General features: G+C 39.3%; 1 protein-coding gene across 8 annotated transcripts in view; it reads left to right on the top strand.

The window, feature by feature from the left end:
• The window catches only part of DLGAP2 (DLG associated protein 2), a 701,029-nt gene that overhangs the window by 632,201 nt on the left and 51,357 nt on the right, over positions 1–17,471 (top strand). For all 8 annotated transcript variants that reach the window (XM_048845341.2, XM_048845340.2, XM_048845342.2 and 5 more), the window contains one exon: positions 5,800–6,019. In XM_048845341.2, the coding sequence (XP_048701298.1) occupies positions 5,800–6,019 (220 nt within the window). The remainder of the gene's footprint in view (positions 1–5,799; positions 6,020–17,471) is intronic.

Here is a 17,471-nt window from a genome sequence, read left to right on the forward strand (position 1 = left end):
TCAGTGTCATTCCAGTTTCATCACTTAAACTTCTTTATTTGGCATACAGCAAACCTACGCTGAGTTAATCAGACTGAACCATAAGGGGTGGGCATAGGGTATACCTATGGTACACAGAAACCCCCCTTCTATATATACATACATTCACTTTACATTGCATCACTCATTTTGGCATTGGCTAGGTTGCTTTGTAGGAATCACTGCCTGTACACCATGCTCTGTCCACTCACTGTCCATGTACAACTTACTCTTTTCCCCATGACAACAGTAGTTTTAGTAATTTGAACCAACATTAATAATAGGCTCGGTGTATGAACTGGGGTGTGCAAACTTGCCTCCTCTGGTATAGCCCACTAGAGTGTAATTCTACATAGAATCCTAGAAATGTAGGACTGGAAGCTACCTCAATAGGTCATCTAGTCCAGTACCTTGCACTCAAGGAAGGACTAAGTAACAACTAGACAATTCCTGACAGGTGTTTTTCTAACCTGTTCTTAAAACCCCCCAATGACAGAGATTCCACAACCTCCCTAGGCAATTTGTTCCAGTGCTTAACTACCCGCACGCTGAGGAAGTTTTTCCTAATGTCCAACCTAATCCTCTCTTGCTTCAATTTAAGCCCATTGCTTGTTCTGTCCTCAGAAGTTAAGGAATACAATTTTTCACCCTCCTCCTTGAAACAACCCCACTCGTTCTGCCCTGCCAGCTTGACTGTAAACCATTGATACTACTCTGTGGGAATGGTTTTTCCAACCAGCTATGCACTCAACTTTAGGTAGCTCCATCTAGGCTATATTTCCCTAGTTTGTTTATGAGAAGGTCATGCAAGATAGTATCAAAAGCCTTACTAAAGTAAAGGTATACCACATCTACCACTTCCCCACATCCACAAGCCTTGTTACCCTGTCGAAGAAAGCTATCAGGTTGGTTTGACATGATTGGTTCTTGACAAATCCATGTTGACAGTTACTTATCATCTTATTATCTTTTAGGTGTTTGCAAATTGATTGCTTGATTATTTGCTCCATTATCTTTTCAGGTACTCAAAGGTAAGCTGACTGGCCTGTAATTCCCCAGGTTGTCCTTATTCCCCATTTTATAGATTGGCACTATATTTGCCCTCTTCTAGTCCTCGGGAATCTCTCCCATCTTCCATGAGTTTTCAAAAATAATCACTAATGGCTCAGATATCTCTTCAGTCAGATCTCTGAGAATTCTAGAATGTATTGCATCAGGCCCTGCCAACTTGAAGACATCTAACTTGTCTAAGTAAATTTTAACTTGTTCTTTTCTTATTTTAACCTCAGATCCTACCTCATTTTCACTGGCATTCACTTGTTAGACGTCCAATTGCTATTAACCGTTTTGGTGAAAACTGAAACACAAAAGGCATTTAGCACTTCTGTCATTTCCATATTTTCTATTATTGTCTTTCCCCCTCATTGAGTAATGGGCCTACCCTGTCCTTGATTTTCTTCTTGCTTTTTAATGTATTTGTAGAATGCTTTCTTGTTTCTCTTTATGTCTCTAGCTAGTTTAATCTCATTTTGTGCCTTGGCCTTTCTAATTTTGTCCCTACATGCTTGTGTTGATTTTTATATTCATCCTTTGTAATTTGACCTAGTTTCCACTTTTTGTAGGACTCTTTTTTGAGTTTCAGATCACTGAAGATCTCCTGGCTAAGCCAGCATGGTCTCTTGCCATACTTTTTATCTTTCTTACATAGTGAGATAGTTTGTTCTTATGCCCTAAATAATATCACTTTCAAAAACTGCCAACTCTCTTGAACTGTTTGCTTCCCTTGGTATCTTACCTACCAACACCCTGAGTTTGCTAAAGTCTAACTTCTTGAAATCCATTATCTTTATTCTGCTGTTTTCCCTCCTACTATTCCTTAGAATCATGAACTCTATCATTTCATGATGACTTTCACCCAAGCTGCCTTCCACTTTCAAATTCTCAACCAGTTCCTCCCTATTTGTCAAAATCAAATCTAGAACAGTCTGTCTCCTAGTTGCTTTCTCTACCTTCTGAAAGAAAAAATAGTTTCCAATGCATTCCAAGAACTTGCTGGATAATCTGCCTTGCTGTATTATTTTCCAAATGGATATCTGGGTAGTTGAAGTTCCCCATCACCACCAAACCCTGTATTTTGGATTATATTGTTCTTTTTTAAAAAAGCCTCGTCCACTTCTTCTTCCTGGTTTGGTGGTCTATCCTACCATGACATTATAGGCTTGCTCTGCCTTTAAAGCCTCCTTCTGTAATTTTAACTTTGCTTTTATTTTAATTACATTATAAAAACTGGTACTTTTCCATTTATTAATACAGGAAATGTAGGTATGAAACAAAATATAGGCCAATTAAAATAACATTTCCTGGGTCTGTACCAGGAGTGGTCTTCTTCAGCCACCACACAATACTTATTACCTCCATGAGCAGTTTTTACTTCACCAGTGTCCCAGCATCTCAACTGTACTGTGAAATTTAGAGACTGTTCCCCCAGAATGAACATACATGCTGACAACTCTGTCTGTAAACCAGTACACCTGCACCCATAAGTGTCTCCTAGATGCCAACAGCAGGACAAGTCTGGGGCTTTCCAGATCTTGCATGGTCTTTCCACAGTATTTGAGGAGGGAAAATAAATTTCTTCCACACTGTATGGGTTACAGTGGTTTTACATGTAACTTCATGGTATTGGACCCTAGTTAATTTTCGTGCCCTTCTCCAACTGGTGTTACCTATCTTGTGCCAAATTTTTAACTTTTATGTGGTGATAAAAGAGGGCAAGTTTTTCTTGATCCATATCACTCGAGGCTGCTTTTACTTTGTATAGCATGTATCCCTCATATATTACACAAGATATTATTATTAGAACACATTGACTTAATGTCAAACTTCTTTAAAAGCAATTACAGCAATATGTATACTATATAGAGTGTAACATAAACTTACTAAAATCTCAAATAGCTAAAATACAAAAACCGCTGTATTTTAGCAACATTTTGTTTTACTGTTGTTACTTCCTTTTTTCTTTCTCTTTTTTTCTTGGCATTTTAGCTACTTGAGGTTTTAGTAAGTTGACTGTTACACTTCACTTTTTTTGACAGGAAGTTTTTTTAAAACATTTTTTTCTTTTTTCACAGTTTGCTGTTTGAGCTGATCAATGCCCCTTGCATTGCTTTAAATTATATTTTTACACAGGTTACATTTCCACTACTTTGCTGTACCCAGGTTGCATTTCCCCTACTACATTCAGAAGCAGTTAAGCCATAGAGAAATCCCTAATTTCTTCAGTGATTTTAACTAACTCATCCATAGTCAGTCAATTTAAATCAGATTGTCCCTATACCTGCAGCAGCCAGCACAATTAATTTATTACAGACACAAAGTGCCCCACCCCCTTTTTTTAGAGTGGCCGTAAGTCATGTTGGAGAGAAAAGCATAGTGGTGGTAGTTGTCACTACTTGACCTTCCTTTGCATAATTTGATTACTAAGAATTTCACTAGGCATGACTGCACTGAGTTATATTGCCATAACTGGGTTTCATTATTAAACCAAGTATTCTTTTTTCTTTCTTTCTTTTTCTTAACACTTTAAAGTCCCTTTTAACATTGTATACACTAAAGTCCTTTTTAACACTTTTACTTTTACTGCCCCTGACTATTTATTCCCCTCCAAGATCTCCAGTGTTAATCTGTGCAAAAATTTAGCTGCATGTACTTTTTTTTAAAGTAGTCACTTCAGTTTTTCACTGTTTAATAAGACATTTCCCTAGACCTTACTAGCTGCCAAATTCTGGGACTATAACTCTTCTATTTTATTTCCTAGAATAACACATTTCTCAGCTGACTTTTCCTCAGTGGTCTAAGCTTATTTTTTATGACTTTTGCTCTTATTTCTTAAGTTAGTATACTTTGCCTGCACAACTGTACTCTCTAAATTGAATGGCTGCTTTTTACTTTGGATTTTTTTTTTAACTTTTTAAGGAATCTTTTCCATTTAGTTTCTTTCCTCCTCTTACAACTTTCATTTGCTTTTTATGCTTTTAGCATTCATTTTTCAAAGTAGTACATTTTGTTTGTAATGTTTTAGCCACTAGAAATAATCCTTGTAAAGCTGCTGCTTTGATCTGGGCTTTCTTTACATTAATATAAAAACAAACAAACTAGATGCTATTTTTATGGCTGCCAATGGATCCTATTTTTTGAAAATGTCAGTGACATTCAATAGACCTCTGCTGTGCTTTGCCAAATATTCTTTTTTAAAAAAAATTGAATACGACTCCCTGGAGTTCCTTTTTCACCTGGATCCAGTCTCCCTCTAATCTTTCTCTATAGGGTCCTCCCTTAGATTTAATCCACTTCTCCAGCATGATGCTAACTTCCTCATATTTAAACCCTTAAACCCTACCAATGCCATTTCTCTTAATGCTAGGTTGCGACCCTCATACTAAGGGTATAAGGGTATATATGTTACCAGCTCTAGATGAGCGTATCCAAGTCACGGCACCGCTATGTTAGGGTTCCTCTGTGGCCTCTTCCACTTGGTTCCCCATGAATTCAGTCTCACTCCAGTCTTGTCAGTTTGGTTCCTTTATTTGGCATGCATCAAAGCTATGGTGAGTTGATCCGACTCAACCGTAAGGGGTGGATATGGGGTGTACCACACATCCAAAGTCACACAAAAAAACCCTTCCGTTATATACATATACACATCACATTTCATTCACTAGACATTCCAACATGTGTTTGGGGTTTGACTTAGTTACCGTACTTTATAGAAACCAATCCCTGCCCCCTGCACTGTCCATGTACAGCTTACTGTTTACCTCATCTTTATGGTCCCAACTTATCTTATCCATTGTTATTTTGTCCATGGTAAATGATTTCCTTGGTGCCCCTAGCTAAATACAGACATTCTGTTTCCAGCCTGCTGGTCCATTTACGTCCCTAATCCTGTCTCTAGAGAAAAAAATAAGGCCTCGCCCATGTCCAATTACTCATGGACCAGGTACTGATTTGTGTTGACAATTTTTAATAAAAAAGGTCCAGAGTGTGATGTTAGCTCTCAATCACAGACAGACACTTCACCATCCCAATCGAGGGCAACTCATACAGCTGCAGACGCATCTGTTCTGTTGCAATGCAAGTGGCAAGTGATTCTTTTCTTCCGTCAGTTAGCACACTTTGGGCTTAAATTGTGGCACTGGGTGACATAGATAGCTCCTGGAGCTCCCGCATAGCAAGGGGAAAAGAACAATCTGCAACATCCCCTTTAAAGGGTGCTGTACACACAAAGCTATGTGGCCAGTAAATTTGTTGAGTTGTGCACAGAAGGTACTATTCAGCCCACTTCTCCACTATGCTTGCAGGCTAGGGTAAATATAACTCAAGAGTCTGAAAATTCAGACTCGTTTGATTCAATGTCTCAGGTAAAAGACCAGATATAATTAAATGGTATTGAATGGGTCTGGTCTCTCCAGTTGTGATAGTGGATAGATTTCCTAATCAGTGTATAGAAATTTGGATTGTTGGATGTATCTGTTAGTGTTCTTCATATTTATTAAATATAAATAAACCAAATGGAAACTAACGATGGTCATCTAAAACATACTATATATGGCTAATGTAAAGTGCTAAAATGTGAATGTGTTCAGAAGGGTTTCCTAATCTTTAATTATTTGCTAAACAGTTCTTCATCAACGCACAGGTGTCCACTTGACAGAAGTTGAAGCCATGATGATCACAAACAAAGCAAGTCAAAAATCAAATGCATTGTTGTTATTTATTCAGATGAGTGAAGCAGAGGTCAATGGGCAATTTGAGTCGGTGTGTGAATCAGTGTTTAGTGAAGTTGAAGCTCAGGCAATGGATGCCCTTGACCTCCCTGGATGCTTCCGAACAAGAAGCCACAGTTACCTGAGGGCCATTCAGGCAGGTTACTCCCAAGATGATGAATGTATCCCTGCTATGGGATCTTCCAACATCACCTCAACTGTCAGGTCAACAACAGGTAAGAAAATCTATTCTGGCCTCCTTCACATGTAAAAATAATCAGGATGGAAAATGGTGCATGAGACTGAAAGCCTGTTTTTCCCTGTGTAATTATCATAATTGATATTGTCTTTTATTTTGATATAGTACCTTGAGAATCAGGCCTTCCTTTGATATTGTACTGTAGTGCCTGCATGTTTGAATGTGTAGTTATGAATAATTTCATTTTCATTAGAACTTGTAAGTGGGCCTGGACTATAATGGGCCTGAATTTGAACATAGACTTAACTTCACCTGCTTTGCTCACCTGCACAGTTTTGCAAGTGCAAATAATTGCAGGCAAAAAATGGTGTTATTTAGATATTTAAATAACTGGTGGCACCTGCCTATCTTGAAATTAAACATCTAAAAGAGATCAGTTACATTCACAATCAGTTAGGCCCTTAAATTGCAGGTACAAGAAGGGAAGATGGGGTTTAAATATCTGGTCCAAACTCTTAGGGATAGGGCAGGGTGTAACTTACTTAACTCTGGAAAGGGTATGACAGATAAGGATCATATACAGTGGCATATTTCACGTATCTTCACTGTTACTCATCAGTAATCATTATCATTCATTATTATTCAACTCATTTTTAGGATTCTTTCACACCTTTAGAGCTACTTTTTTTCTTTTAAGTTGCTTAACAAAGAGATTAATTTTATTATTTTAACTGTCATTTATAGAGAAAGGTGAGCAAATATTGTATAGATAAGTTAGAAAACTAAACTGAATCCATTATAACATTTGTGAAGTTATCCAAATCTATTTTTACATTCCCAAATATATTCCTGTCACACTCAGTGATACTGACCTATCCTCATATTGCTGAAATGAGATTCCACATTCACAGAAAGTAAAAATATAGCCCAAACAAAAAATGAAACAAGCCTACTTAAATTGATTTTTGACATATTTACTATACAGCAGAGCAGTAGGAGCTATTGAGCAGAAAGCAATTGTTGTCTTTCATTATCATCAGCATACAGTGCTACCAAGAGCATTCTGTGTTATTTTATCTTCAATGTATCATTTTATACAACACAGCTTAATGAGATATTGTAAGCAACTCCTAAAATACAAATAGTTATTGTTACTTCCCTCACCACATGTATACACATTTCCATCCCACGTTTAGAAGCTTTAATAACTCTGTCATCAAGGGATAAAATATATAAAGCAATAAAACTTTTAATAGCCACCAATGGGACTACATTCTTCCCAGCTGTTGTATAGCACCGTATGATGAATATGAAGATACTGTTGCATGGACTGAGACCAAAGCAGTCAAACGTGGGTGCCTAAATATGGGTTTTTATACCTGACTTTAGGCACCGAAGTTAGAACATTTCTAGATCTAACTTAAAAGACAAGTTGGTTGACTTATCTACCTGAGATACTGTGACTTTGCATTCCAGCTTAAACACAGCCTTCCCATTCAGGAGAGTACTTTCTTTTTCCTGGAGTCATAAAGTTGACTAGAATGTGATATGTTTGGCAAAATCATCAGACTAGACAATAAATATGACTGCGTCCCATTGTTCTTTCCTCATGAAAAATGCTATACATTGATTAGCAGTCTGCTGGTTAAATTATGTGGTTTTGAAAACTCTAACCTTCATTTCACGCATGATTTCCTTCCTATTTCTGGAATGATTTATCAGATAGATTTTGTTGTCTAAATACATAATATTTCTTATTAGTCAAGGTCAGGGAATAGTGACACCATAGCAAAAAAAAAGACTATAGGAAAACTGGTAATTAGAAATGGGGCCCTAAAGAGAACTCTGTTTCCAAATCCCATAGACTTTAGAAGGTTCCGAATCTGGATCTGTATTCAGATTTTTCAGTTTGTGACATTCTCTAATAAAAATTATTATCCCTGTGCCACGGAACAAGTTTGTTCGTAACTTTTATGGGGTTACTGACCTAAGACAAATATTCAAATCAGAAATATTTATTAGATTTGCAAGGGAGAGCACTGATTATGTGGTTCAATATTAATTGAAATTTCCAGTTTCCAAACAAGTCATTAGCTGTAAAACCATGGAATAACTGTTTCATATTTCTCTCTTCAGCATTTAGCACTTTAGAGACAGATGCTTCTTTTCATATTATTGCTACATTTCAAATAACCCCTTACTTCCTCCTTTACTTATCTGAAAATTGTAAAAGAAGTTATTAGATACAATACAATGTAAGAGGCTGGCCGATATTTAACATGCCCATAGGCTTCTTTCAAATAAAAGCGACAAAGGTTAAAGTTCCATTTCAACCTTCAGTGCAAATTCACCCTTTTGAATCTTTAGGAAGATTAATTTTGGTCAGATTTTTTCCCCGCTGCTGCTATTATAAGCCCTTCTTGGCAAAGTCATTAAAGCCATTTCTTAGAAAATTAACAGGAAACACAATTTCATTATTAGTTTAAATATTAGTAATAGGAGCCGTGGCTGCCTTTTATCAATGTTGTAAAGAAATGAAATTGTAGCACAGACTAGAAATTGTAGCACTAGACTTAGCTAAAAGATTTAATAATGTAAGAGAAAATGTAAATATTTCATCTCTGAATTTAATTATGGAACTATCTATTTTGGATGTATATTTATATATACATTTATAAAACTTAGTTTGTCAAAAGATGCTTACAAATGTGGATAGACACAGGTTTCATTCAGAATGGCAGGAAAGCTACCGCTTTATTCAATAGTACGTGGGACATATTTGCTCATCCTGTTAGAAGCATTAGGATGTCCTCACAACATTTGGAAAGAGGGTTACCATAGTCAACTCTTCCAATATTTAAACCACTTTCCAGAGACATACGTGATCCCAGGACATGCTCTTGAGTACTGGTGATTACTATGGGTTAGCTTTTTGTGCCGGTAAACTGGGCTATCCATTGGACGAATCCCTATCCATCCTTACTTGTCAGATTGATTTTTTTCTTCTGTGGGAGGAAGCAAAACTCTCTCCTAACCTCAGCCAGGTTGTAAAACAGGGTTATTTTTTGCCATACCACCTAAACAGTGAACTGAGGCTACTTACTTGGTAGAATTCAAAATGATGTAATCTTACTCCAAGAAAGGAAACACCAGATTGGCAATGAATGTGAACATGAAGACTCAGGGACAGTACCTATACTTTTGGCCTTATCTAAATCAGGAAGAAGCCAGTGCCCCACTCATCCTTATGGTCCAGTGAGAATAAGTGACAATGACCCAAAGCAGTCCACATTGTTGGAGACCAATGGTAAATCCCACTCGTCTGTATGACTCTTGCCAAGACTAATTATGCTTCACTGTGGTTAAGAACTTTCTGTCCATCTTCTATAAGAATGGCCAGAAGTTGGGAATGGATGGATCACTTGACGATTATCTGTTCTGTTCATTCCCTCTGGGGCACCAGGCACTGGCTACTGTTGGAAGACTGGATACTGGGCTAGATGGACCTTTAGTCTGACCCAGTATGGCCGTTCTTATGTTCCATTGTTTTGTTAAGTGGATAATGTTGTAACCTTTCTGCCAAGTGGTGGCAGTAGCAGGAAAGGATGAATTCAATTTTTAAACAAAACCAGCTCAAGCCCCCACCCAGAAATCTGGGAAAACTAAACACCACCCCTGGGCACCTGTGATAGGCATTACTTTCCTACTTACAAGCATTGAGTCTGTGTATAACAAAAGAAAATTTTATTAAGGGGAGCATTAATGCTGTGTTGTCCAGCATTAATCTGGGAAAACAATGACTCGGCAATATGCAGACAATAAGTAAAACACTTGCCCCCTTGTATCTTGGGCAACACTTTGCCTCAGTTTCCCATCTTGTGCTGTGATAGTTCAGTGGACAAATGTCCCTTTAACATTCCACTCCCCACTGTTGCACCTCACTCACAGTTTGTTGCTTGAGCTCAATGAAGTCCCTGAGTCCAGGGGTGTGCTCAAGTGGGTTAACCTCCATCCCCAGGGGAGTGGGGAGAGTGAACAAGTGATCTCTTTGCCACTGTAGCTATACTGTCACTGAAGCTGCTCACCCTTGTAGCTGCTGCTAGTAGTGATGCCATATTCTGAGATTCCACTGCCCAGCCCCGTTCTTATTTTGGTTAAGAGGGTATATGGCAAAGTCCAAAGCAAACACCAAGAATTCCCATTCCCAAAGATGCCTTTTTCCCTACTCTTGTTTACATATCACAAACTCTTCTTTACAGCTAAGTTCAAAATCATACATGCGTACCCCCAAACTTTTCCCAGGACAACACTGGCCTGAAAGGAAAAATATAGCTTAAACTGACAGCTTACTTTCCTATCTCAGTGTCAAGGTTCCTCCCCCACTCTGAACTCTAGGGTACAGATGTGGGGACCTGCATGAAAAACCTCCTAAGCTTATCTTTACCAGCTTAGGTCAAAACTTCCCCAAGGTACAAAATATTCCACCCGTTGTCCTTGGACTGGCCGCTACCACCACCAAACTAATACTGGTTACTGGGGAAGAGCTGTTTGGATGAGTCTTTCCCCCCAAAATACTTCCCAAATGCACCCCACTTCCTGGACAAGGTTTGGTAAAAAGCCTCACCAATTTGCCTAGGTGACTACAGACCCAGACCCTTGGATCTTAAGAACAATGAACAATCCTCCCAACACTTGCACCCCCCCTTTCCTGGGAAATGTTGGATAAAAAGCCTCACCAATTTGCATAGGTGACCACAGACCCAAACCCTTGGATCTGAGAACAATGAAAAAGCATTCAGTTTTCTTACAAGAAGACTTTTAATAAAAATTAGAAGTAAATAGAAATAAAGAAATCCCCCCTGTAAAATCAGGATGGTAGATATCTTACAGGGTAACTAGATTCAAAAACATAGAGAACCCCTCTAGGCAAAACCTTAAGTTACAAAAAAGATACACAGACAGAAATAGTTATTCTATTCAGCACAATTCTTTTCTCAGCCATTTAAAGAAATCATAATCTAACACATACCTAGCTAGATTACTTACTAAAAGTTCTAAGACTCCATTCCTGGTCTATCCCTGGCAGAAACCAGTATAAGACAGACACACAGACTCTTTGTTTCTCTCCCTCCTCCCAGCTTTTGAAAGTATCTTGTCTCCTCATTGGTCATTTTGGTCAGGTGCCAGCGAGGTTACCTTTAGCTTCTTAACCCTTTACAGGTGAGAGGAGCTTTCCCCTGGCCAGGAGGGATTTCAAAGGGGTTTACCCTTCCCTTTATATTTATGACACTCAGCGAGAGACCCTTAATATTTCTGGATCTCTGCAGGTCTGTCAAATTCTCCTTATGAGGGAAGAAAGCTACTAATATACAAAATCTGCTTCCAGCATGCTGTGCTGAAATCCTGCTCTATGACTCTCAGCATTGCCAGGAAACTACAATGCTCAGTGTGTCCTCATTACTGCAGGAATATGGAGTTTGTACCCACCTACACTCTGAAACTGTGGCCTCAGGCTCTAAACAGAGTTAGTAGCCTGGATTTTTCTTCCAAACTGCACACTGCAACCCTGAGACCACTTCTTCTTCCTTGTTAGCTGCCTTCCTTGTTGCCCTGGTATGTTCCCAGAGTAAAAACCTAGAATGCAACACTGCTGGGCCCAGTGGATTTTTTTCAACAGTTTAAAAGGCCAGTATACTCCATTTCCAACCACTTACATTCTTTTTTTCAGGCAGCAGGGAGTGGAATTACTTCAGACCAGTCAGTTCTGAGGTTATTCAACGGTTTATTCCATCCAATTCACACTCTGCAGTCTCCTAACCTTCCCTTCCTAATACTTCTTCAATGATCCCTATCAGGAGAAAGCACTAAAGAATGAAATTATCTGTCTCCTCCAAATGCTTGCTATAGAGGAGGTCCCTCAGCAGCAAAGGAGAGGGTTTCTATTCCTGTTACTTTCTTATTTCCAAGATAAAAGGTGGATCAAAGTAACCCTAACAAGTACATCAAATGGTGATACTAGCATCCATAGTCCCATCTCTAAGGCAAGACGGGTGTCTGCTGCTTCCCCCTTGCCATTCAGTAGTGTTCCGGGTGTGTGCTGCCCACTAAAGGTTTGGATAGATGATTTGTGCGTGTGTGTGTGTGTGAGTAAGAGAGAGAGATGATTTGATCCTAATGCCTTAATAGGAAAAAAAATCCCCAAACTATCAATTAAAATAAAACCAAAAGAGGAAAAAAAAAACACAACCACATTCAAACAGAGCTGATCTGCATAGTAACCATCTTCCTGTGTGCCCTGAAGCTCATTAAACTGGTCTTGGAGCACCACCAAAGGGAATGAGGTCCAAAGCCAGGGATTCTTAAATGAAAAAAAGACCCAACTCTGGACTATGAGAATTTTACCCCAAAGGAATGAATAACGAGTGCACTGCAGTTGATCTTCACTGAGTCACTGGGATGTAAGGTGAGAGGCTGTCTCTCAGAAGGAATCCCAGACCCATTTAGGTTTTAACAACTGGAGGGAAGGGTTATATTGGTATAGCAGAAAACTCTTGCTCTAGAGGGTGGTAAAGTGACCAATAACCAGTTCTGGAACTTGTAAGGTACCTGTTCCTTGGAATCATTCACCATAATTTGAACCAGTATTTGACCCTTTTCTGTCAGCTGGTAGCTGGGAGAATCTATGGATTAGCAAATAGCCACTGGTGAATAATGGGGAATTTGTTTAGTTAAATGAACCTATCTCAACCAGTTGCACTCAGACTAGTAAAGGGTTGTGAAAAATAAATAGAATTCCATATTTATTAAACGATTGAACTGTAATTCCAAATCCAGTTGGTCACATAGCACGAGATAGTTTCAGTTATAGCTAGGGCTCTACCAAATTCATGGCCATGAAAAATACATCATGGACCATGAAATCTGGTCTCCCCCAATGAAATCTGGCCTTTTGTGTCCTTTTACCCTATACTATATAGATTTCACAGAGGAGACCAGCGTTTCTCAAATTGGGGGTCCTCACCCAAAAAGGAGTTGTGGGGGGGTCGCAAGGCTATTTTAGGGGGGTCGCAGTATTGCCAGCCTTACTTCTGTGCTGCTGCCTTCAGAGCTGGGCAGCCAGAGAGCGGCGGCTGTTAGCCGGGTGCCCAGCTCTGAAGTCTGCTCTCCGCCAGCAGCAGCGCAGAAGAGTGGCAATACCATACCAGGCCACCCTTATTTCTGTGCTGCTGCCTTCAGAGCTGGGCGGCCGGAGAGTGGTGGCTGCAGATTGAGGGCCCAGCTCTGCAGGCAGCAGCGCAGAAGTCAGGGTAGCAGTACCACAACCCCACCTACAATAACCTTGTGACCCCCCCCCACTACTTTTTGGGGGGTTAGGACCCTACTATTACAACATCATGAAATTTCAGATTTAAATAGCTGAAATAATGAAATTTACTATTTTTAAAATCCTATGACTATGAAATTGACCAAAATGAACCGTGAATTTGATAGGGCCCCAGTTATAGTTCACTCCACCAGTCAATAATAAAATATCCTTAGACTTTCAGATTTCCTTTCTCTTGCCGAAAATTATTTTCAGTTCTGTCATTATAAAACTATCTCTAATAACTAGATCCAAATGGGGAAGTTTTGAGTGTGATCTGTAGGTATTTAGTCACAGAAGTCCTGTTAATGAAAATGAGACTTGTGAGGTTATGTTCCAACAACCATGCTTCAGGACTCCCCTGATGCCTGATATTTCATTTAGCTGGTGAGCTGCAGTTCAGCACAGTGCCTGTTACTAAACCAGCAAGCATTCTTCTTGCCATCTGAACCATAAAGATGAGTTATACTTCCTCTTCAAGGCTATGGAGATACTGAATATAGGGAAATGTATCAGTCATGCTGTGTACAAAAGAGTCAGATGTTTGGTCTGCAACACAGGACTGGAAGCCATTCTATTTTTGGCTCTGATAGTGACTCCTGTATCCTTGGGTAAGTGGGTTTCCCCATCTGTACACACAGGATATGATTATCCATCTCACTTGGGTATTGTGTGGGTTAGCTGTTTGTAGAGCCCTTTAAAATGAAAGGCACCATATAAAAATGAATTGTATTATTTTTATTATTAAAGTTGGTTTAGTAATTTATAATTATCATTAATCTAGGAGAACTGTCATCTTGCACCATCTTGTACCATTTCATTGCATGATACTTCTTTTAAGGTTAATTGATTATACCAGTATTTCTCAGCTTTTTCAGGTTGGTGACTCCTTAATGAAAGTCAAACATTTTCACAACCACCTATAAAAGTAAGAGTAAAAACGTATCAACAATCATAATGATAACCCTGTGTGTATGTGTGTGTTTAGAGATTGGCAGAAATACTTGACGTTGAAGGATAAAGGTGTGTGGGAAGGCGGGCTGGGGGACAAGATTTTCTTGGCTGTAGATTGTAATAATATATTCAATAGCCTGTGACTCCCCTGATCATACTTCATGACCCTCCTTGGGCCAGGGAGGGGGTTGAGAAACACTGAATTATACTAATATGGGGACTGATCCTACTTCACTTAAAGCCAATGGCAAAACTCCCATTGACTAATAGGAGCAGGATTACCCAGTAGTTCCTTTTCCTCTCTGCTGCCCTTTGATAAGTGAAGAACATATTTTCAATGCTTGTAATATATTTTTAAATGCCGCATTATTAAATTCACATTTTTCCCACCTCCTTCCTGCTGCTGAAAATCTAAGATCATGTTTTGTAGTGCAATTTAAATATTTTAGAAGAACAAAGAAATTGTCTAGAACGGTGAAACAGCTGTCAACACTACTTTGCTGTCTACGGGATGCTAAATTCTGGTTAGACTATAATTTCTTGCTAATTAACTGATCTAAAATAGAACCCTTCGTAACTAGTCCATCAACGATTCCACAACGTTGGTGTTGCCCACATCTCTCTTTTAACTTTAGTACACGCTTACAGTGTGTGACCTTGATGTCTTGCTTGACTTACATTTCTGTTCTGAGATTAACATTAATTACACTGTCAAAATAGATCTTACCGTCTATGTAGAATGAGCTATCTTCAGAGCTAGATTCTTCCAATATGGAGGCAATGGTTTACACACTGAATGACTTGAATATTGTAATTCCTTTTATATTGTTCTCCTTCAAGTTCTAATTAGGAGATTGCTGTGTGTTAAAATGCTACTCTTTAGACTTCAACATTTTCAAAATTTAGTGGTCACATTTCCCAGTTTATTTGTTTTGTTGGTTTCCTGTACGATATCACATAGATTCATTGATTTTACAGCTAGAAGGGTCTGTTGTGATCATCAAGTAAGCCACAGAATTGTAACTAGTCATTTCTGCACCACACCCAATGGCTTGTAATTCATCTTGCGTATCGCATGAACAATAAATCTTTTGTATTGTCTCAAATGGCTTCATGGATTCGATTCAGTGCTGAGATGTCAAGAACAGATGATACATCACATGCTGCATTAAAAGTATCATTTGGTATAAGACTTGTCCAGCAGCAGTGACCTGGTGTTTCAGAAAACAGTCCTATATTTTTTTAAATACAAACACAATAGACACCAACCTAGCCCATCTGTACTGCACACAGTGATAATGATAATGTGCCAGATCCTCTCCTGGTGCAAATTGGCCTAGCTCCATTGACTTCCATGTTGGTGACTTCATTGGAGCTACACTGATTTACGCCAGCTGAGGATCTGGCCCAATGTTTAATACTTTATAAGCAAATTCAAAACTACAGAAATATATAGGATTTGGTCCCATCCATTAACATTTCTATACAGCAGGTCTTCAGACAAGACTTTGGACCAGATTATTACGATTTGCTGTGTGGCTGTGCATGGGGAAAGAGATCGTGGAGCTATCTCCTCTCTTCCTGCAGAAACCAATCACAACCAGCAACCCTTGCCCTGGACCAGCAAAGTTGGTTGACTGCAGAGAGTAACACACAGTGCAGTTGCTTTGCTCTGCTGCATGCCAGAGTGCTCCAGATGAGCTGCCACTGAGGGTATGTCTATACTGCAGTTAGGAGGGTGAGGGGGTATGATTGCAGCACAACCAAACTATCTTAACTCTAGCTAGCACAAGTACCAGTAACATTGAAACTGCAGCAGCACGGGCTTCAGCATGAGCTGTACAAACCTGCCCAGCGTGTTGGGTACTTCCTTGGGCAGCTAGCCCACACTGAAGTCTGTCCTGCCGCAGCTTCACTGCTATTGGTACTTGTGTTATCTAGATGAAAGCTAGCTTGGGTACATCTGTACACGGTGCATCTGCACCTCTGATGGCCGTATAGATATACCCTGAGATGAAGCATGTATGTACTGCCCCCCACGTAAGGCCGGTGCCTCAAAGGCATGATAGAATTCTTTGTAACTAAACTGCTCCATCAAAAAACCTGAGCACATGGTTAATTGCAGCTTTTTAATCTTAAGGATTGTGCCAGAATGTGGTAATATGTGGCCAATTCTTAATTATATATTAGATGTGTGACAGATGTGTACTCCTATCCTTGATTTCTAAACATTGTATTTTGTGATCAGTTAAATCTGATCTCTGACAACCAATCTACCTTTGAGTGACCCAGCCGGGAAAATGAATAGGAACTATTACAACACAATGGCCCAACAACCAAACTATGTAAGAAGCTATTTAACTTTAAATATTTAGCTAGATTTCACTCTAGTCTGTGATAAAAACAGATAAAAGTTCTGGTAGAACTGAAGTGCAGGGAAAGCAGAGTACTCCCCGAGGAAGTACCAGCACACAAAGGTCACTGTGACTATATTAACGGTTTCCCACCTGCCCATCTCTGGAAAGCAGCAAGAATGATTCTTTTTAAAGAGACAGAGAGAGAGAGACAAGAGAAACTCCCTGGCAATAGGCAGGAGGGCATGCTAGTGGGCCAAACTAGGGGCTTGATTACACTTACAGCGCTGCTCTACTGTAGTGCTTAGTGAAGAGGTTACCTAAGCCAATAGGAGAGCTTCTCCCATTGGTGTGGGGACTCCATCTCCATGAGAGACGATGACTATGTCAATGGGAGAGACCCTCTCATCAACATATTGCTTTCTACACCAGGGGTTAGGTCGGCATAACTATGTCACTGAAGGGGGTGGATTTTGCATACCCCTGAGCGACATAGTTATCCCGACATAAGTTGGTGGCATAGCCCAAGCCTCAGATTTGATCTCTGGAAACATGTGAGCATGTAAGCCTCTTTGTCCTGGAATGGTGATTAAGATCACCAATCTGATTAGCTTTTGGGGAAAAGTAAAAATGTAGCTATGATAAGAAAATCATTAATTTTTGTTTAAAATATACTTTTTCCTTAATTTCCAAAATAACTTGTTTTTTAAAGAATTTGGTTGTAAGTTTGCAAAATCCAATTCTGTCCTAGAAGTAAAACACCCAGAAATATTCCAAAAGAGAAGGGCTCTGGAGTCTGGGGCACTCTGGTCCCAGGA

This window comes from Caretta caretta, chromosome 3 (genome assembly GCF_965140235.1).
Source record: "Caretta caretta isolate rCarCar2 chromosome 3, rCarCar1.hap1, whole genome shotgun sequence".
Lineage (NCBI taxonomy): Eukaryota > Metazoa > Chordata > Testudines > Cheloniidae > Caretta > Caretta caretta.